The sequence below is a fragment of the Macaca thibetana genome, chromosome 5 (genome assembly GCF_024542745.1).
Source record: "Macaca thibetana thibetana isolate TM-01 chromosome 5, ASM2454274v1, whole genome shotgun sequence".
NCBI classification, from domain to species: Eukaryota; Metazoa; Chordata; class Mammalia; order Primates; family Cercopithecidae; genus Macaca; species Macaca thibetana.
The window spans coordinates 100,873,670-100,897,062 of NC_065582.1; the positions used below are offsets into that span (position 1 = coordinate 100,873,670).

Consider the following 23,393-nt stretch of genomic DNA (forward strand, 5'->3'; position numbering starts at 1 on the left):
GTATATACGTATATTTCTCCTTTTGTTCCTTAACTCCTTTGATTTAAAAAGCAATTGTGTAAAAATATGTACGTAGTTGGATCTGAAGGTCTATAATAGAAATGTAGTATCTTTGACAATAATAGGAGGTAGGCAGTAGAAAAGCTGTACTGGAGAAAAAGAATGACAACAGATGATAACTTGAATCCAGAGGAGCAAAAGAAGAGAATTAGAAATGGTAAAAAAGTAGGTTAATACACAAATTTAAAAATATATACTTTCTCTTCTCTCAGTTTCATTAAGAGATATAAAACTATATACTATATATTACACAGTGTGTTATAAAAATGTAATATTATTGTAACAATGTGATTTGCAACATAGATGACTATATACATATAGATAGATGAATATATAGCACAAAAAGAGGGAAGAGAAAAAAGCTAAATAGAAATGATATTTCTATATCTCACTGGATTCAGTTAATATATATCTGAAGTAATTTTTCATAAGTTAATTGTATAAATCAAGTCTTACAGCAACTCCTAAGAAAATGACTAAAAAAAAAAGTGAAAAATCATTAAAAGGATTTAAATGTTATACTGGAAAATTTCACTTAATGTACAAGAAAGCAGTAAAAGAGGAACAAAAAAGACATAAGCTAGAAAACAAAAAATAGCAGACAGAAATCAACTAAATCAATGATAACATTAAATGAATGGATTAAGCAATCTAATCAAAAAACAGAAATTGTCAAAGTGGATAAAAAGATAAGATCCAATTATATACTGTCTACAGGTGAGACATATTTTAGACTCAAAGATATAAATAAGTTTAAAGTAAAAGGCTGGAAAAAGATTTATCATGCAAACAGCAACCAAAAGAAAGCTGGAATGGCTATAGTAATATCAAACAAAAAATACCTTAAAACAAAGAATTTTACTAGAGATAAAGTGGATAACATCTTGGAATGAAAAAAGGGTCAATTCTTTTTTTTCTTTAGCCTCATCAAGTTGAGAGAGAAAATAGTCAATACATTAGGAAGATATATTAGTTATAAATATGTATGCACCCAGCAACAGAGTTCCAAAATACACAAAGCAAAACCTTACAGAATAGAAGGGATGAACTCCAACTAATAATACTTGGAGACTTTAATACCCCACTTTCAAACATGAATACAACATCTAGGCAGAAGATCAACCAGGAAATGGGAGACTTGAATAAAACTATAAACAAACTAGACCTAACAAACATCTACAGAACACTCCATTCAACAACAGCAGAATATTCATTCTTCTCAAATGCACAAGGAACATTCTCCAGGACAAACCATATGTTAGGCCATAAAAATATATAAAAACATTGATAAACACATGCAAATAGAGACACAAACACTGATATATTAATAAACATTTTTCATTGGTAGAAATATGGGAAATGTTAATGTTTTCTTTTGCTCTTATTTGCTAATTCCTATAATAAACATACTATGTAAGAGACAAAACACCAATTGACAAGTTTTTTTTTTTTTTTTTTTTTTGAGACAGAGTCTTGCACTGTCACTTGGGCTGGTGTGCAGTGGCGCAATCTCGGCTCGCTGCAACCTCTGCCTCCCGGGTTCGTGATTCTCCTGCCTCAGCCTCCTAAGTAGCTAGGATTACAGGTGCCCACCACCATGCCCAGCTAATTTTTTGTATTTTTAGTAGAGACGGGGTTTCACGACGTTGGCCAGGCTGGTCTCGAACTTCTGACATCATGATCTAACCGCCCTGGCCTCCCAAAGTGGTGGGATTACAGGCATGAGCCACTGTGCCAGCCAATACAAGTTATTTTTAAAAGCCGGATGATTAATAATGGAAAGGACTGAATTCAGAGAGATGAGGGAAACTGCCTGGTCTCATGTGGATCTTGTCAATGTAAATTCTGCCAATTCATTTATACTTACACTTGAAACTCTTCATAAGAAACGCCACTAGAAATGCTTCCCCTCCTTCTGGAGCTATGTCCGCTGTCTTCATCGTCATCCTCCTCAGAGTCATCCAGGCTTCGAGGGAAACTTCGGCTGCTCATTGGACGTGGTAAAGAACTGTGATCCAAATCCAGGTCCTCCTGAAGAACAAGGAGTCACTGAGTGAGGAGCAGAACACTGAGACCCCACAGAAGCTTCTCCAAGGGCTTGGGCAAACAACTGGGTGCGTGCCATCTGCCTGGGATTTCTTTGTATTTAACACCACGCTGGGAATTCTGCATTTTTCAGTTTCATAGATTTGCAAATTTAACAAACAGCAAGTAGCCAACTTTTTGTTTGAACAAGAAAGAACATTTAAAAACACAACAGGCAAAGAAAAAACTAAATGAAGAAATATGGGCGAGGCATAGTGGTCACACCTGTAATCCTAACACTTTGGGAGGCTGAGGCAGGAGGATTGCTTGAAGCCAGGAGTTCGAGACTGGCCCGGGCAGCAAAGTGAGACCCTGTGTGTCTCCACAAAAAAATTTTTAAAAAATTAGCCAGGCATGGTGATGCATGCCTCCAGTCCCAGCTACCTGGGAGGTTGAGGCCAGAAGATCACTTGAGCCTAGGAGTTTGAGGCTGCAGTGGGCCATGAGCCATCTTAAAATAATAATAAAATAAAGAAATGAAGAAATATATTACAGGTTGAGTATCCCTTATTTGAAATGCTTAGGACCAGAAGTGTTTTGGATTTGGGATTTTCAAAAATATTTTGGAATGTTTGCATTATACTTACTGGTTCATCATCCCTAATCTGAAAACCCAAAATCCAAACTGCTCCAATGAGAGCATTTCCTTTAAGCATGACCTTTGAGCATCATGTTGGTGCTCAAGAAGTTTTAGATTCTGGAGCATTTCAGACTCACATATTTGGGTTAGGGATGCTCAACCTGTATCATCTTCTTTTCATAAAAGATAATACATTCGATAGCTCCAAAGTAGGAAGGATGTAATGTCAGAATAAGAACTGTGTCTAAATATAGCCTTGTAAAAATTTTCCTCATTATCTTTATGCTTAAATTTCATTGTGACTGGAGAAGTCCATCACCTACTAGCACTGTTCTATGGAGCGGCATTTAGAAACCACTGTCCTAGACTTCCCCTCACAGGAAAGTGGCTTTTGTAATAACATTCATCTGTATTCTCTGTACCTCGGTTACCACAGATTTTTGTTGTTGCTGTTTAACCATTTATTTTTGAAAGTTAATGGTAAAGCTTTGAATTATTTTTTTTCTGATTACAAAAGCCCACTTATGTTTACTTTTAAGTATTTTGTAAAAAGTATTCAAATGGAAGGCAGCTGCTAATTTTATTTTATTATAAATGTTAATAATTTAGGAAACGCACAGTGGCTCTCGCCTGTAATCCCACCACTTTGGGAGGACAAGGCGGGCGGACTGCTTGTGGTCAGGAGTTTGAGACCATCCTGGCCAACATGGTGAAACCCCGTGTCTACTATAAATACAAAAATTAGCCAGGCATGGTGGCATACACCTGAAGTCCTAGCTACTTGGGAGGCTGAGGCAAGAGAATCGCTTGAACCTGGGAGGCGGAGGTTGCAGTGAGTCGAGATTGCGCCACTGCGCTCCAGCCCGGGAGCAAGACTCCATCTCAAAAAGGAAAAAAAAAAGTTAACAATTTAAATAGCCACTAAATAACCAGAATAATTTCATATCTCTTGGTAAGTCCTTTTTTGTTTTCTTCACTCTCATGGAAATTGTGGACTCTGCAGCTAATCAGGCTTCTCTTTTCAAGCTGATTACCAGCAAGCTTAGGGCCCAATTTGTAGCTCAATCTTAATAAGCATATGTGTTTTTATGAATGCATTTTAAGCTTCATTAATAATCTATTATTTTTACTTTTGTTTTGCTTGCTTTTCATTTTGACTTTTTTATATCATGCTAACCATCCATTTTTATACATAATTGTGTTATATATTCTTTCTGGAATAAACAGGGTACTAACACATAAACTGACTGAGACAGAAAGAGAGCGTGGTGGGGATGGGCAAGAGACTCAATAACCTATTACTTCTATAGTGTTTGATACATCTGTGGTGTTGTAGGTAGCAAATCAAATCCTGTTCTCCTAAACCAGACCCACCCTCTCTTTCTCCAAGTCGTCTCTCATCTGCTGATGTTCATGTTCGGTCAGTTCTTGGTCTCCATCTTGGTCGTACTTTGTGAATATTGCCTCAATCTCTGCATCAGTATGGCCCTTCCTGAAATTAGAGAGAGGATACAGATAAAATTATTCTTGTACCCAGTTCACCCTAAACACAAAGACATCAAAATGCAGGAGGAAAGGAGAAATCGCCAAATGGGGGCAAGTTTTCCTCTTATAACATGTTCTAGAAAGATACCTGCCTCTGGGAAAAAAAAAAAAAAAGTATCTCTATGAGCACTTGGGCTAGAAATACCCTTATCACCAGGAATTTATCTTTAGAAGCAGGAATTTTTCAGAACCTCAGGAAGCATGATTCTTACCCTTTGAGATCTTGTCGAAGTTCGTCAAAGTTTAACTTGCCTCCCCCTTGCCGCAGACTCTCTGAAATGTCATCCACAGTGTTTTTTTTCAGTTTTAGTTTGACCAAAGCTTTATGGTAGCCCTATCGGAGAGAGAAAAAAATAAAACACTTGGTTTAGTGTATTCTCCTTTTGCATTTGTTTTACTTTCCATTCACAGTAGTAACTACTATAAACCTGGTGTACACTGGCCATTCAACAAGTATGTGCTGGATGAATGAATAGTTAATGTATCCAATTTTCCATAAAACACTTGTGGAAGAGTTACATGGAAAAAGTCAGGGTCTTTCAGTAAGTCATGCAGAACTCATATGTGTATTCAAGTTTATGTGATAGAAACAAAAATTACTATATATGCTATAGCTGTCTGCCTCAGAGCATAAAGGACTGTGTAACCGTTCTTACGAATACCAAGAAACTCGAATCATGAATTGTGTCTTTATTTTTTATATTATCTATCTTCTAGACAGTAATTTCCTTAAGTGTGTATAAACAAACAAACAAAAAACCCAGTGAAATGTAGATGAGTATTTTCCCTTTTTTTGAGACAGGGTCTCACTCTGTCACCCAGGCAGGAGTGCAGCGGCATGACTCTGGCTCACTGCAGTCTCGACCTCCTGAGCTCAAGTGATCCTCCCAACTCAGCCCCCAATAAGTAGCTGGGACTACAGGTGTGAGTCACCATGCCTGGGTATTTTTTTTTTTTTTGTAGAGATAGGGTCTCACCATGTTGCCCAGGCTGGTGTCGAACTCCTGAGCTCAAGCGATCCGCCCACCTCAGCCTCCCAAAGTGCTAGACGTGAGCCACTGCCCCTGGCCAAGGATTTTTCACTAGCAAACTTCAGACCTGACTTTGCTTTGCACATAGTGCAGCACTGTAGATGACCATGCAGGCTGAAATTGTGCCAAATGATCTGAATAATCAGCGGGAAGAATTACAATTGTTCTGTGATCTATAAAACTTTTAATCAAAACATTAAACACTCCCTTAGTGTCAGTTATAAATGTATAGGGAGTTTAAAAAAGAAGAAAACTAATATTGATTTAATACACTAAAATGTAAAACATTGGAAACATTAAAAACTAAAGTGTTTTATTTCTTTGTAAAAAATGTATCCAGAGTAGTTTAAATAGCACTTGCCTTGTTTTCATTGGATAATACATTGTACACTTTACAATGTGGAGTAAACTTCTTTTCTATGCATTAGTGAATTGTCATATTCCTTCTTAAATGTGGATCAGCTTCCAACATATTTTTCTTTTCTTTTTTTTGAGACACAGTCTTACTCTGTCACCCTGGCTGGCTTGCAGGGGTGCAATCTCGGCTTACGGCAACCTCCGCCTCCCTGGTTGTCAACTGATTCTCATGCCTCAGCCACTTGAGTAGCTGAGATTACAGGTGTGCACCATCACGTCTGGCTCATTTTTGTATTTTTAATAGAGACGGGGTTTCACCATGTTGATCAGGCTTGTCTCGACTTCCTGGCCTCAAGTGATCCACCCACCTTGGCCTCTCAAAAGTGCTGGGATTATAGGAGTGAGCCACCATGTCCAGCCCCAACATTTTTTTCTTTTGGACTTTCATTATTGTGAATTATCTCTAATAAGAGTTCCCTTAATGCGAAGTTTTTTTGCAGGCATCATTTCCTCAAGACATCTTCATCCGTTTTGTCACACCTATTTTCCTCATTCAAGTTGATAGACGTGCCCTAAGTTCTTCTGGTTCCATATCTGGATATCTTGAATGATCGCAGTGTCAACACTCCCGTTTCTTCTTCAATCAGCTATTTCTTCTATAAATCCATTACTCTGTTTTGAATTTCACTTCCAGGGTTACCATTATTCATTTCTTTGCTAGCCCATTCTCTTTTTCTTTTCTTTTTTTTTTTTTGAGACGGAGTTTTGCTCTTGTTGCCAGTGAGCCTGCTCAGCCTGCACATCTGTTACTCAGGTAACTGATCTATACACTGAAGAGCGAGCAGTGGAGTTTGTACTTTGTGCTGTTACTCACAGTTAATATCCTGTGATAACTGAAATGTGAAATGTGTTGTTGAAGGTGGTGTCACATAACAAAACTGGGGTAACCGAAGTTTGTGTGTATCAGAATTGTGCCAAATGAGGAGTGCTTGCATACACACTGGAGATTTGCTAACATGTAAGCAACTGTTATGCAGAATCAAGATAATGTGACTCTTAGGTCCCATCCCAAGGACTTTGTTTTAAGAGGCTTAAGTTTTCTATCGCAACATAAATCACAGATAACATAATCCTAAGGCTTGGCAATAAAAAAAAAAATTAGTTCAGGAGTCACTATGGCTTAGCAAAATGATGTTGGGAAACAAACTGTGTATTTTAAATGTGGTTATTTGTTGCTGTATACGTTTTATACTTTAAACCAAATAAAGAAGTTACATTGAGAAGAACAAAGAGGCCCAACTTTCCTGTCCTGCCCTTCTATTTAACAATGAAACCCTTCCTGAGACGGTGCATAAGTGAAAGTTCTCAGGCCCCAGGCTAGGACCTGAATTCATGAATCTTTTCCTTTGCTTATTTTAAAACTGCCACGGAAGGTCAAGGGTAAAGGGTGAACTACTAAGTATTTTCCTCTAAAACTTTTTTTTTTTTTTTAATGGTAATTGAGATAGAAGAGGTGGGAATTCCTTTAGGTAATCTTCCCTTCTAGTTTATTCTCAACTCAGGATCCTGAAGTGAGAGCCAGCTAGAGTAGATGTCAAAATAATAAAGGTAATGAACCTTCAGCTCAGCTCTTAAAGTGTCAAAAGATTATTGAAAATTTAATTCCAGGACACAAAAGGATTCCCAGAATTAAAATTCAAGATAGCAGTACATCCATCAAGACTCCAAGATAGGGAACATTTAAATTATTCCTGAAATATAGCGATGTATTATTTCAACAATTTCAGTGGATCAATGTTGATTTGAAAATCTGGCTGAGACAACGCTCATTTTATGTCAGAAACAGAAGAATTCTGAGAATTAAGGCTTTTCCTACCTTTCTGATAAGATCTGAGAGTTCCATTTCAGCTTTCTGCTGTGCCAAGTCAGATTTCACTTCAGAGTAAGTATCATTGATGATGGCCAAAAACATATTCTGTTTGTAAATGAAAGGAGGGCAAAAATTAAAGGAAGAAACATAATTTGGAAATATCAATAAAAAAACTGACACATCTTTTTGTTTATCCTTTTTTTTTCCTGAGTGCTTTATGAAGACATAAATTAATATTTATTTACTAAAAAACACTTTTTTTTTTGAGACAAGAATATCACTATATTGCCTAGGCTGGACTGCAGGGGTGTGATCTCAGCTCATTGCAACCTCTGCCTCCTGAGTTCAAGCAATTCTTGAGTCTCAGCCTCTGGAGTAGCTGGGATTACAGGCATGTGCCACTACGCCTGGCGAACTGTTGCATTTTTAGTAGAGACAGAGCTTCACCATGTTGGTCAGGCTGGTCTCGAACTCCTGGCCTCCAGTGATCTGCCCGCCTCGGCTTCCCAAAGTACTGGGATTGCAGGCGTGAGCCACTGTGCACGGCCTGATGTCATAAATTAACAGTTTTGCTGCCACATGTTTTGGGAAGATTATTTTCTCCCTTAAGTCATGCCACAGGAAAAATTTTGTGATATACTTTGTGAAAAGATACAAGAATAAAATACAACAAAATATTAGTATATTTACCTATGAATGGTGAGATTATTTTATTTAATATTATTTTTGCTTACCTATGTTCTCTATATTTAGAAACTTTTACATACACTACTGGAGGGTATAGAATTCTAAAAAGCTCTTCAAATTTCAACGGTTAACACAGATAAGTAGAATTGTAGGCTTATTCCAAGCTTTTTAATATAATCATATATGAAATTTACAGGACACCTTTTTGAAGAGTTTAAAAGGCTGTTGCAAATAGGAATACAGCAGGCTTAGTAGGAAGATAGTAAAGAAAGTTTCTGGAAGAGAGAGAGACTTTGGAGTCAAGCAAACTCGGGTTTCAGTCCTAGCACTGCTAAGATTGTCGCTTCACTTTTCTCAGTCTAATTTTAAAGAATTATTTGTTTTACATTAATAAAATGGGAAAAATAATAGTATCTCCCTTACATATTTGTTGGGCTGGTTAGTGAGACAATCTATGTAAAGTGCTCAGGACAGGTCCTGATGCAGGTAAGTGCTACCTAATTGACAGCTACTATTACCATTCGGTAATGGTGAGTTCATTTTTCTGATCTTTCTCTTCCCCAGTAGTAATGGTCTGCATTTCCAACAACAGACTTTCTCAAAGCACTGTATCCAGGAGATCAGGTCCCCCCACTTTTTTTACATGCTCTTCCTTTGTTTTTCCTTTTTAACACATAACCGTGGTTTGCAAGTATTTCTATTTGATAATGTCTGTTTTCCCCCAAGTCTGAGGAATCTTCTTAAGGCCGAATCACGCTGTTTTCCTTACCCTGGTACTGGCAGTATCTAACATACTACCTCATAGTACACAATCCACAAAAAACACTACAAGGTGTATTATACAGTACATATTATATATATATATATACATATGTATATATAATATATGTTATATATGTGTGTATATATATGTTTTATATATATACACAGGGATATAGTGGCTCAGTAAATACTTATTAAATGGTTGAGAAATGAACAAATGAGAACGCTCTTATTTTAGTTGGCTATTAACCTCTGTATTAAGGAAGAATATTGTCTACAATTCTGTAGCAGAAATGAGAATATAATATAGAATACATATAAGTTTTTGACTAAATGCTCAATTCCAAGTGCAGATAACTGCAGTCCAGTAACATCTTCTCCCTTCTCTCTTCCAACTCAGGGATCTAATGTTCTAGTTTTGCTTCCAAGTGGCTGTTAACTAATGCATGCCAATATCTTAATTGAAATGGATCAAAGGCTGGGACCTCTAAAGAGATTTCAAAAAATAGAAAGTGCTTGAGAAAGGCTCTTGAAGGTGTGGGAAGAGGAAGCTCACCCTCCTCTCCACCCTGTCTCCCAAGGTTCGCTTAATTATCAGATGGACACCTGTACCAGGATGTCTTTCCTGTTGATGTGGGGAAGAGTGGGGTTATCCTGGTTCAGTTGAGCCACTTCATAACACTGTGCCTTCTTGTTAAACAGGGGCAATAAACTAACACCAGGCAATCAGCTCAGAAAGGTGGCTAACCCTATGCTCAGCTTGTCATTTTCTTAAAAGACAGGTGTGTATTGAAAGTAGACTTCTATCTATGTAGCTATTTATGTGTCTATGTATGTATGTATGTATGTATGTATGTATGTATCTATCTATCCATCCATCCATCCATCCATCCATCCATCCATCTGTATCTCTGGGAGGTGCTAGGAGAGCAATTCTTTTTTGTGCCGTCGTCCAAAAAACAATTTTAGTATAAAGATAGAACCTAAGAGCTTCTTGTCATGTTCTGGTGACTGATCTGGTAAGATGACTGAATACTCTAGATCTGGTAAGACGGCTGCCTACTTAAGGACCACATTCAAACAACTCCACATTTGAGCATTTCCAGTTGCCACAATTCTATCCATCCTTTGTTTGGCAGATTGATAAACGGAGAAAACTAGGTGGCCTGAGATCAACTGAAGGGTCCGGTGCAGGACTCTCAATTCCTGGTTTTTGCTTTCTTAGTAGAGATTCAGGTACTCTAGAATCCAAAGTACTATCAATGGTAGAGTAACAAAGGCTTATTCTTCTCTCTATTGTTTTCTTTAATATATGATAGGAAGAAGAAGCTTAAGAGGTGTAAGTTTAAACACGAGCCATAATCCATGCATACAGCAAGATACATATGGACTTGAATAATATTCCTGACCTTTTCAGTCCTGTTAAAGTACAGCTAGGGAACATGCCTTTGTTTTACACCAGAGGCTGTGTCTCCCCAGAAAAAAAATAGTTAAAAAAATAGGAAATTAATACAGTACATCTAATACCCAATCAATAAATACCATACACTTAACCAGTAATACCTGGACTGACGTTAGAGTTATTACACTGAATTGTTGAAAATGTGATCACTCAACCTTCCTCAAGGGATCTTTACACAATTTATTGAAATGAAAAAATGTTATTTTCTTAAGAAAATTGTTCTTAAGATGACTGTTAGTGTTTAGACGAAAAAGACCGCCTAAAGTAAGCTGGCTTAACACCTTCTCAGTAGACAAGTGAATACATAAATGTTAAGAAAAAAACAAAACAAAACACCTTAAAAAAAAATCTTAATTAACTTAGGGCAAAAACATTAAAAATGTTCATTTGCACCAAATCAAGAGAATCAAATTATTTTTGAAAATAATTTTAATGCAATTTCCATTCATTGTCACATTTAGTTTTAAACTTAATTATCCGAATATTCTCTGTAGGCAGTCTCTAGATGAATGGGATATAAATAATTTAAAACAGAATATCCTAATTTTGACATGCGATGATTCACTCAACTATTACTCTTGACATCCTAGATCTAGCTTGCTTTTCAGTTCTTATTTTTTAAAAAGAACAGAAGAGAGAAAAGTCATGCTAGCAAGTGACTACAAAAGTGCTGACACATGTTTAAAAAGCATGTAAGCATGTTCTACTTTTTAGGCAAAGCACTATTTTAGGTATCTTTATAAATTTGTATTTGATCTAATTTCTTTTTTGCGTCAAATAGATACATATATAGAGAGAAATGAAAGACCATGGAAAAGATCTAATTTTTTTTGCATTGAATAGACACATATATACAGATCAATGAAAGACCACGGAAAAGGTATTTGATATAAGTCTTAAAACTGTGAATAAAAGGAAAACAAGTTTTCCAACATCCACACGTTTTTCTACTTCCTGAGTCTTTATTTAAAAACGATAGGACATAGAGTGTGAGAGAAAAGAGAAGACAAGGATTTATGAATATGAAGTTTAAATTGAACCTCACTATAAATAAAAATGTACATACCAAAAGAATGAAGAACATAAAGAACACAAATGTAGTGAAATAAATTGGTCCCAAAACTCGATTAGCTTCCTCAATCTCTGCAAAGTTGATATCGCCCAAAATGATACGGAATTGAGTGAAGCTATAAAAATAAAACAAAACACCACAATACAAAAACAAAGAATGTCCAGTAGTAGATGCAACATTTCTTAAAGATGATTTCATATTTTTGGACCTTTTTAGCAGTATAGGTAGCTGCCAAATAACAGAAAATTGTCAATCCCATTTAAAAAGTCTTGCTACTTATATCAGCAATTAAAGCCTTCTGCAATAATAATAAAATGCTTTCATGCTATAGAGGTTATTTCCATTTGGTTAAAAAGAAAATACAGGCCGGGCGCAGTGGATCACGTCTGTAATCCCAGCACTTTGGGAGGCCGAGGCGGGCGGATCACGAGGTCAGGAATCCCAGACCAGCCTGGCCAACATGGTGAAACCCCGTCTATACTAAAAATACAAAAATTAGCTGGGCGTGGTGGCGGGCACCCGTAATCTCAGCTATTCGGGAGGTTGAGGCAGGAGAATCGCTTGAACCCATGAGGCAGAGGTTGCAGTGAGCTGAGACTGCACCACTGCACTCCAGCCTGGGGGATGGAACGAGACTCCATCTCAAAAAGCAAAAATAACAACAACAAAAAAAGAAAATACAATTATTATTCAATAACTTATAAAGCAATTGGCTATAACAATTCAACACATAATCTAGGTAAAACATGTTAACTCTAAACCTTGACAACAGTCACCCTGGGTCTAAAGTTAAAAATTTCTTTAAAAAAAAGAAAAGGGCCTGGTGTGGTGGCTCATGCCTGTAATCCCAGCACTTTTGGAAGCTGAGGTGAGAGGATAGTGTGAGTCCCGGAGTTCAGTACCACCCTGGGCAACACAGTGAGATCCATTCTCATAAAAAAAGGTAAAAACTTGGCCAGGCATGGTGGCATACACCTGTAGTCCCAGCCACTCAGCAGGCTGAGGCAGCAGGATTACTTGAGCCTAGGAGTTCAAGGCTGCAGTGAGCTATGATCACACCACTGCACTCCAGCCTGGGCAACAGAGCAAGACCCCGCCTCAAAAACAAAACAAAACAACAACTCCCGCCCAAAACCCAAAATGGTTTGTGCTCAAAGATCCAATATTCTGACATGTACTTAAAATGGGGTCAAAGTGGCTAAGTGTTGTCAGTGCTGGGTCTTAGTAAAATCGCTTTTATCAACAGCAATATTAATTAGAGATATCTATGCACGAAACTCTATCACTTCCATTCCTTTTTAAACTAACTCCTTTCTAAATGGCATAGAAATCTGACATTGGCTGCTTTTTGTTATTTCACATTTGGGATCTTTGGAAAAAAACCTGAAAATTCTTGTACTGGTCTGAGTTTACCCTAGAATATTAGAAATATCTTGCTTTTTTCCTTAGAAAATAACTTGAAGTTCTAAATATATGGCAACAATATTCAGCAGGAGTAAGAATATAGGCAAACAGCCTTCTAGAAGCTACCATCTGCATTTGGTGCAAAGAAAACCTCAGTCTTTAGAACAGTGTTGGTTTCCTATGGCTGTTAACTGTATCTTACTACTTTGGGCTGCTATCTTAAGCATCGTCTTCTTTGCATTGGTAGATCAATGTTTTGGGAAAAGGTAATTAATTCTTATTTAAAATAACTAGTTTTAAATACTTGGTGGTCATATAGCAACCTCATATGAAGATTTATTCTTGAGAAACAGTGACAACTCTGATTAAATTTTTCTTCTTAATTTCATATATACTTACATACACTCTTGGAAAGTACTGAAGTCATCGACCTGAGTGCCAAAGACAAGGTATGCCAACTGAGCATATGCTAGGAAAATAATGAAGAACATAATAGCAAAGCCAAACAGGTCTTTGGCACATCGAGACATGGTTGTGGAGAGCTGGCTCATGGTCCTGTTAAAATTGATGAATTTGAAAAGCTGTAAAAGAGAGAGAAGACTGATCAACAGATGAATGGATAAACAAAGTGGTGTGACTGTACATAATAAAACATTATTTCATTCTGAAAAGAAATTAAATTCTGACACGGTACAACATGGATGAACCTTGAAAACATTATGCAAAGTGAAATAAGCCTAACACAAAAGGACAAATACTGTATGATTCCACTTACATGAGGTACTTAGAATAGTCAAACTCATAGTGACAGAAAGTAGAATGGAGGTTACCAGGGACTGGGGGGAATTGGGAGTCAGTGTTTAATAGATACAAAGTTTCAGTTTAGAATAATGAAAAAGTTCTGAAAACGCATAATGGTGATGGTTGCACAACACTGTGAATGTACTTAATGCCACTGAATTGTACCCTTAAACATGGTTAAAATGGTAGGTTTTATGCTATGTGTATCACTACAATTAAAAAAAAAAAAGGCTGAGTGCAGTGGCTCACATCTATAATCCTGGCACTTTGGGAGACTGAGGCAGGAGGATCGCTTGAGCCCAGGACTTTGTGATCAGCCTGCGCAATACGACAAGATTCTGTTTCACTAAACAATAAAAATAAATTAGTCAGGTGTGGTGACACACACCTGTGGTTTCAGCTACTTAGGAGGCTGAGGTGGAAGGGTTGCTTGAACCTGGGAGGTCGAGGCTGCCATGAACTGTGACTAGTGATGCTTTCCCCCCAGAAAGGATTAAAGTAAAAGAGAGTGAAAAAAACTCCACACAAATAAAAATTAATTATAAAACCCCCCAGGAAATTCTTGTTGCATAATATTGTCATGTGTTGTGCATCAGTTATGTGTGGAAGGCTTTATGTACATTGCCTCAAATCTCTGCAATGTCTGAAATATTGGCATTCTATCCCCAGGAGTCAGCTGGAGCCTGCAGCCAGCTGCTCTGCCTGAACTGCAAAGCCTGCTCTGCCTGAACTGCAAAGCCTGCTCTGCCTGACTGCAAAGCCATATTGAGCAAGTTGGTAGATAGTGAACCCTATTGGTAGACAGTGAACCCTGCAAAGCCATATTGAGCATGTTGGTAGTGAACCATGCTCTGCCTGACTGCAAAGCCATATTGAGCAAGTTGGTAGATAAGGCACTGAGGATGGCTGCCCAGATTGTGTAGCTTTAGGTAGAAGCCTCAGTGGAAGAGCACACGATGAGATATTAGAAGTGGAGTCATGATCCCCGCCTTAAAGACCTTAATGATAAAGTACGGAGGGGCAAGACATTTCCAAGAGAAGCACTAAATAAAACACAACAGCCTGAGACACATGTTGCAGGTAAATCTCTAGAAGTTTACTTAAAGGTCTGTTATACATTGTTTCTGGCCAGTGAAATATTTTTTGAGGATTGCTGTAATCACATTACTTAATACAATCCCAATGCATTTGAGATCTTTTTTTTTTTTTTTTTTTTTTTTTTTTTTTGAGACTAAGTGTTGCTCTGTTGTCCAGGCTGGAGTGCAGTGGCACAATTCAGCTCACTGCAACCTCCGCTTCCTGGGTTCAAGTGATTCTCCTGCCTCAGACTCCCAAGTAGCTGGAATCACAGGCACATGCCACCACACCCAGCTAATTTTTTTTTTTTTTTTGTATTTTTAGTAGGGACAGGGTTTCACCATCTTGGCCAGGCTGGTCTCAAACCCGACCTCAGGTGATCCGCCCGCCTCAGCCTCGCAAAGTGCATGAGCCACTGTGCCCAGCTGAGATCTTGATTATTATTACTATCTTGATTATTATTAAACTAATAATAATCAAGGAAGCTTCAGTAATTCTCAGGCAGCACCTGCCATCCTGTCACTAGCACAGGCTCTGACTGTGCTATCCAAACATGTGCAGCTATTTAAATTCAAATTCAAATTAATTAAGATTAAATACAATTAAAAATTCAGTCCCTTGGTCCCACTAGCCATATGTTAAGTGTTCCATGCCTATACGTGGCTAGTGGCTACTGCCTAGGACAATGGAAATATAGAACATTTCCATCACCACAGAACATTCTTATTACTATCATTATTTTTGCTATTTGATTATTATTACTATTATTATTACTATGTTGCAATCAAGGTTTTGTGCTTTAGTGATGATTTCTCTTGAACAAGCATGTCAATAAATAAATAGCATGAGAAATACAGGATAAAGTCTATGCATTTTTTTGTTTTTTTTTTTGAGACAGGGTCTCACTCTGTTGCCCAGGCTGGAATGCAGTGGCGCAATCTTGGCTCACTGCAACCTCTGCCTTCTGGATTCAAGCAATCCTCCCGCCTCAGCCTCCCAAGTAGCTAGGACTACAGGCAAGTGCCACCACCCCCAGCTAATTTTTGTATTTTTAATAGAAATGAAGTTTTGCCATGTTGCCCAGGCTGGTCTTGAACTCCTGGGCTCAGAGGACTCGCCTACCTTGGCCTCCCAAAATGCTGGCATTACAGGCATGAGCCACCGTGCCTGCTCTGGATCTATGCCTTTTGATAAACCTCAGGCCTTCTAGGTATGAATACCAACTCAGGAAAGTACGTAATGGGTAAGTACCTTCTAGAACAGTGGTGTTCAAGAGAACGTTCTGTGATGATGGAGATGTTCTACATTTCCATTGTCCTAGAGAGTAGCCACATATAGCCACTGAACACTTAACGTGTGGCCAGTAGGACCAAGGAACTGCATTTTTAATGGTATTTAAGCTTAATTAATTTAAATGTGAATTTAAATAGGCACATGTGTCTAGTAGTTACGTCTGGACGGCACAATCAGAGCCTGTGCTGGTGACGGGATGGCAGCTGCTGCCTGAGAATTATTGAAATTTCCTCCATCTCCAGAATTGAGGTTCATTGTATATGAAATGTCATAACCTTTCACACACATGGAAATGCACATTATGTCTTGAGATGATAAGGAAATGAATGAGGAAGAAACTATTTGGAAGCGGTGTCTGTTCCAACCTTAATTCTAGGTAAAGCTTCCCTTACAGCCTCTACCTGGAAAAGAGGCGATTCCTTCCAGCAAGCACTTCCAAGTGCAGCAACTCTCCTCTTCCCTCCACCTGATCCTTCCCTCTCTCTGAGTTCCTTTTCCTTCACCTGTTCATCTCATATCAGGTAAAACTCAGAACTGCCTCTGTGTCAGAGCAGCCCCGGGCCCCAGGCCCAGCTAACACACTGAAAGGCCTCTTACTGCATTTGTTAAACAAAACCTATAGGGACTGATCTTGCACTAATTCAGATAGCAGGAGAAGTATATCATTGACGGTGAGAGGAATGATCACATGAGTCTCAATAGTTTACTTCATATGTAAAATATAAGGCCTGGTATGGTGGCTCATGCCTATAATCCCAGCACTTTGGGAGGCAGAAGTGGGAGGATTACTTGAACCCAGGAATTCAAGACCAGCCTGGGCAACATAGTGAGACCTTGTCTCTACAGAAAAATTTAAAAATTAGCTGGATATAGTGGCACATGCCTGTAGTCCCAGTGACTTCGGAGGATGAGGTAGGAGGATCGCTCGAACCTGGGAAGTTGAGGATGCAATGAGCTGTCATCATACCACTGCACTCCAGCCTGGGTGGCAGAGTAAGACCCTGTCTCAAAACCAAGTAAATATGGAGTAGCTCTGGCCAGTCACTTGAATTTCGAATTCAAGTATTCTATGATTTTGTGGAACTCAATTATTTTTGAAAGAAAATATTACTTAAAATGTAGAACATGAAATTTAAAAATTACCTTAATCCAGACAAAAAATACTGTGACAGCAGCTATATTGTTGAACTGTATTTGCCAATATGCCAGATGCTCAAAGTTGGGGAAAGTATTTTGATCTTCCAGAAACTGTAAGAGCACCTCCACATTTGATGTTCTGTATATGCTAATTCCTATAGCTACCACTGATAGCTGGAAAGCAAAAGATTTAAATTTTATTACAGTGTTTTAGAAATATAAAACGTACCTTAATATGACTAGTATACTTTTCTTCACCAATGTATTAATTGTAGGGTTCACCATTATACTTACCCAATGTCATTCTTAAAAGTCATTCACTCAAATGGAAAGTGTTAAGCCCTGCCATAAAATAAGTAAAACAATATATTGCTTGCATTTCCTTAGTTCGGAATAGAAGCCCAATGAAGGCATGCATGCATGCATTGTGCACATATGCATTACACACACGTACATGCATACACAGAAGAGATCACACTACAACAGACTCAAACTCCAAGAGGAATGCTTTCTGTTTTTTTCTGCCACCTTCATTTTAATCACTTTCCACCCTTTTGCTTTCTTGCCTTAAACCTGCTTTGTTTTTGTGATTTTTAAATTTAAAATTTTCCAGTTTCTCTTCATTCTCCAACTGCCAGCCATTCTTTGCTTTGCTCAACAAAAATATAGTATGTATAATATGTCTATGTATACAGCACTGTGCGAGGGGCTAAGAGGAATAAACAGAAGTAAACCACATAACTCCTGCCCTTAAGACACTTATATTCTGGTTCAAGAGCAGATAAACGCATGAAGTTAAATAATACAAAAAACTACTGAAGAGTTGGTATCACACAACATAAAGTCAAGAGGGGCATAAGATATCCTAAAAAGGAGTGCCCATGAGAACAAAGAATGAGCTTGGGCTTGAAAGACAATGGGAATGATGAACACAGAGGGCTTAAGAAGGCCTGCAGTGGGAATAAACGAGCCAAGGGCTTCTCTCTTGCTCATTTCTGTCCCTTAACTCATGACCCTACAACTTTCCACATATGCTTTGGTTCTAGGCTTTAGAACCAGATCCAAGGGGACACTGCCCCCTCCTTGGCATCCATCACCACTAGATGTAGACAGTGCTAGGGGTTAGTCATAACCACCTGGCCCCACTGGGGGGTCTGAATCTGCAGCAGGTGGGCTGTGGCAGGTGCTGCAATCTTTGCTGTCCATTCTCTCTTCTTAGGAATGATGACCAGAGACCACTTCATTAGCCCTCCCTTCCTGAGATGGCCATCCAGATCATGGTCCCCCATGTGATTCTCATAGCAAAGACCAGCCTGGTTGCTGATCACAGCTAAAAAGCCAACCTCACCATCTTCCTTTTCTTATCTGTGAAGGATTTCCAGAGCCAATTTTGTATTTTTGTGTTGGTGGTGGGAATGATGAACACAGTGGGCTCAAGAAGTCCTGCAGTGGGAATATGTGAACCAAGGACTTTTCCTGAGATGAGGAGCTCATCTCAACTAATCCATGTAGAAAAACATTTGGGTTGGTGGACTGGATCCAGTGGTAATTCTTTACCCAACTCTCACCAGGTATAATTTGTTATGTAGTCCAGTTGTTTTTACTCTGCACAGGACAAATGTTTATAAAATTATGAAGAAGATGGTCATTTATACGACAACGTCATAATATGCTAAATTTCTTTGAAACCTTTCCTTCCAAACAGGGGATGAAAGAAGAGATGAGGAAAGAGATTTTGTGAGCATCTGCAATGTTACATCACTCCTGAGTTTTCTGTGGGATTCTCATCCCTGTCTATAAAAGAACTTTCTCTCCATATCAGAAAATTAGGAGGGCAGAGATTTGGGCTATTTTATTCATTCCTATATCCCCAGTGCCTAGAATAGTGCCAAGTACATAGTAGGTGCTCAGAAAATACTCGTTGAATAAATGAATTAGTCAGGCCAGGTGCAGTGGCTCGTGTCTGTAATCCCAGGACTTTGGGAGGCTGAGGCAGGCACATCACGAGGTCATGAGATCGAGACCATCCTGGCTAACACGGTAAAACCCCATCTCTACTAAAAATACAAAAAATTAGCTGGGTGTGGTGGCGGGTGCCTGTAGTCTTAGCTACTAGGGAGGCTGAGGCAGGAGAATGGCCTGAACCTGGGAGGCGGAGCTTGCAGTGAGCCGAGATCACGCCACTGCACTCCAGCCTGGGGATGGTGCAAGACTGCCTCAAAAAAAAAAAAAAAAGAATTAGTCATTTTACCCCGTAAAACCTAGCAAGCAGTCAACAAATTATTTGAGTTTAAATTCCTTAATAGTCTTCTTTTTTCAAGCAATTCTGCTAGTTTTGAAAGACTATTGCTCAGGACAAATGGCTGACTGATGCAGCCTGTGTACTTCAGAACATGTTGGAGAAACAAAAAAAGAAAACAAAGAAAATTTCAAAGTGATTTCAAGATGTCATTATATTTATATTTAAAATATAATTTCTTTTCAGGTTTTGGTAAACATAAGCAAATTTTGGCTAGATAAAACAAAAAGTGTTGGCTCTTTTCTTTGGTTTGAAGGTCCAGTAGAGCACAGGGTGTGTTCTGTGGGTGACCAGAAAGCATGCCCTCACTTCTACACTTGATCAGCAAATGTTTCAAAGGACAAGTGGGATTCCAGTAGCTCTACCTTGTTCTTTATAAACAAAAAGCACACTGTCTGAATTGTTGTCTGGCAGTATTAAGTGTTGTTTTTTTAAAAAAAAAAAATTGAAAAGCACAGTGAAGTAAGTTTTCAAAGAAATACTTGCAAAATGCTGTGGCTGCTGAGTCAAAGAGACAATTTCCATGATATCATCGCCTTTTCTCCTATTGGTAGCCAAAGCGGCACAAGGCAATTCACTGGGGTATGGGAAGAAAATGTTACAACTTCTAGGTACGTGGTAAGAAAGTGTTGGAATTCTATTTGTATTCATTTTTATCCCAATCTTTAAAATTCTATGTATGTGTATGTTTTACGGATGTACCTGTTACACCAATGTATGCATACAATTTACAAATAAAGATAATACAATAGGGTGTGTAGTCAAAGCTTTCACTGATAGGTGTGTATGATCAAAAAGGGTGAATACCACTGACTAGTCTTTTGTTGATATTGAGTTCTTTGGTTAAAAAATAAAAAGGAAGTTTGTTCTTAATTAGCATATCATACTTACCTTTTTACCACTATTTCAATGGCCTAAATATAAATAAATCCATATAAGCCAAGAGGCAGGGTTTGCATGCTTATAGTTCCAAACAATAATTGTGTTCTGGAATAATTGTCAATGTATATGGCCTGCGCTCTGCCATCACTCTGAACAGAAATATTCTGAAAAATTATTTCCAGCATTATTGTCTCTCCTGTTTCCTTAAATGCTAAAATTCTTGTGTAACTCTGTTCATTATTAATACATTGAGAATTTGGGGATCAAGGGTTTATCTTGATTTGTGTGATGTTATATAGCCATCATAAAAGATGGGATGCACTTCTAACTGCATCATGACCTGATGAGGTCAACACCATCTATTCTATAGGAATTTTTACTTTAAGTAAAAACTCTTTCTAAAGTGCACATATCCATGGCTTGAGAGGCAGTGTTACTATGAGGAACAAATGAGTTTCTGTACCATGAAAAGCACCCAGAGATGCCTAACACAGTAGCTTCTAAAGTGTTAGCCATTATTATTGTTACTATTACAATTATTATCGCTGCTAATATTGTTATTGCCATGCAATATATGGCCAGGTAGTTCTTTTTTGTACCTTAAGTGTTCTTTCACTCACATATGAATAACATATTTTCTATATTTTATCAACTATTAATAATTCTAGCGGGGAAGAGTTTAATAATGACTTGATGTAAATGCTTCACAAAGGCCAAATGAATTTTTAGGCCTGGGATGAGGGAAAGAATAATTCTCATGAGGAGGGCTAACAGAAGAGAGAATGCTAATAGGGTAGTGCATTATTTACTGAGATTTCAGAAGGTAATGGCTATCATAGGCAGTGGGAAGGAAAGACATAGAATAATACATGGTACACCTATGCCAAGCAAAGCTTGTGAGCATCTAACAATTAAGCATGTTGTTATATACTTAAATGTAAAACTGGACTTAGCGAAAGGTTACCTGTTATTGCTGAAGGGAGAAAAGCTTGTAAAATGTCTTTTATACACTGAGGCCATAGGAAGGAAGTGACTGATGCTTAATTAAGTGATAAGAATGACAGGAAAACATCTTGAAAAAATATTAGCAGTTATAATAGAGTCAAGGGCAGACACAGAATTTACATGGTGTCATGGTCTTGATTATGACTCTGCCTTTGATTTATTTTTTATTTTTATTTTTTAGAGATGGGGGTCTCACTATGTTGCCCAGGCTGGTATCAAACTCCTGACCTCAAGTGATCCTCCCACCTCAGTTCCCTAAAGTGCTGGGTTATAGGTATGAGCCACCATGCATGGCCTGCCTTTGATTTCTTGTACCTCATACAGAAAACTTTGATGAATATAACTTACATTTTATACCCTATACACCATTTGCAGAAAATTTTAAACTGCAGAAAGTTTTCTCTGCCGCCCAAAATATTTTCAGGATGATTTTTCTTTTTTCTTTTCTTTTCAAGGCAAGGTCTCACTCTGTCACCCAGGCTGCAGTACAGTGGTGCATTTACAGCTCACTGCAGCCTCAACCTCCTGGGCTCAAATGATCCTCCCACTTCGGCCTCTGGAATAGCTGAGACTACAGGTGTGTGCCACCATGCCTGACTAATTAAAAATATTTTTTTTTTTTTGTAAAGACAGAGTCTCACTATGTTACCCGGGCTGGTCTTGAACTCTGGGGCTTAAACAATCCTCCTGCCTTGGCCTCCCAAAGTGCTGGGATTACAGGCATGAGCCACAACACCTGGCTGACAAGGTTTTTCTTGCTGTAACTTTACACATGTGCAGGAAAATACAAATTGATCTTTACTAGCAGTTGAAGAAAAATATCATTAGTGAAAAAAAAACAAAGAAAAAAAACTGTTTTCTCCTCCACATCTCATGTGGCATACTAAAGCCAAATATGAATTACTGAGATATTCTCATTAGCATGGTTGAGATCATACTGTAAATACCTCTCCACTTCATACTCAGAAAAGTTACTCATGCAAAATGAGAAAATAATTAGTAACAGAAGTTGATATACTTGAAGGGGACTTTTCGATTCTTTTTTGGGAATATCAAGATCCACAAGGCTGAGGAGATCTAAGACTCTAGTTAACATGCTTGTAGGACAGAATAGGAAATTTGGTGTTGTTCTCAAACCTACCACAACGATCACAACATCCAGACAATTCCAGAAACTCCTGAAATAGTGTAGTTTGTGAATGCGAATTTCCAATATCTCTTCCACCACGTAGTAAAGGATAAAGAAACAAAAGATAATCTCACAGGCTGCCAGGAAGAAATCAAAAGTTGTGACATATCGGATCAGCTTTAAAGGCTGAAATTGCCAAGATGGAATCACACCGCCTGTTGCTGGGAATTCAACCAATAACCTGCATGGAAATAAGAACAATTAAAACAATAACAACAACAACAACACATGAATATAGCCAGGAACGGATGGCCATCTATTCTGTTCGTGCACTACAAGGTAATTAAACCGCTACGATGAGTCCCCTCAAACTAGTGGCAAAACATTTTGATCATAGCTAATAATTCCATACTTGTAGAATTTTGTGCCATCAAAGGAGTAAGACTTCCTGAGGTCTTTCAGTCCCAAAGGAGAACTTCCTGCTCAGTCTTCCCTCCATTTTTCTATATTTATGCTGCTCAAAATGCCATATACTTTTAATGTAAAAGTAAATCAACACACAAACTTTTCTAGGACTTCTGTTATTATTTTTTAAGAGCTAGGGACTCGCTTTGTTGCCCAGGCTAGAGTGCAGTGTTGCAATCATAGCTCACTGCTGCCTCAAATTCCAGGGCTCAAGGGATTCTCCTGCCTTAGACCCCTGAGTAGCTGGGACTATAAGTGTGCAGTACGATGCCCGACTAATTTTTTTTTTTTTTGGCAGAGACTGAGTCTTGCCCTTTTGCCCAGGTTGGTCTCAAACTTCTGGGCTCAAATGATACTCCTGCCTGGCCCTTTCCAAGTGCTGGAATTACA

At 38.3% G+C, this 23,393-nt stretch overlaps 1 protein-coding gene across 1 annotated transcript in view; it reads right to left on the reverse strand.

Annotated features, from left to right (window-relative positions):
* PKD2 (polycystin 2, transient receptor potential cation channel) overlaps positions 1-23,393 on the reverse strand; it is a 72,618-nt gene that overhangs the window by 7,713 nt on the left and 41,512 nt on the right. Inside the window, exons 6-13 of the mRNA XM_050790520.1 lie at positions 22,551-22,779; positions 17,230-17,397; positions 13,315-13,496; positions 11,506-11,626; positions 7,535-7,633; positions 4,483-4,604; positions 4,100-4,217; positions 1,928-2,091 (exon numbers count right to left, since the gene is read on the reverse strand). Of these exons, the coding sequence (XP_050646477.1) occupies positions 1,928-2,091; positions 4,100-4,217; positions 4,483-4,604; positions 7,535-7,633; positions 11,506-11,626; positions 13,315-13,496; positions 17,230-17,397; positions 22,551-22,779 (1,203 nt within the window). The remainder of the gene's footprint in view (positions 1-1,927; positions 2,092-4,099; positions 4,218-4,482; positions 4,605-7,534; positions 7,634-11,505; positions 11,627-13,314; positions 13,497-17,229; positions 17,398-22,550; positions 22,780-23,393) is intronic.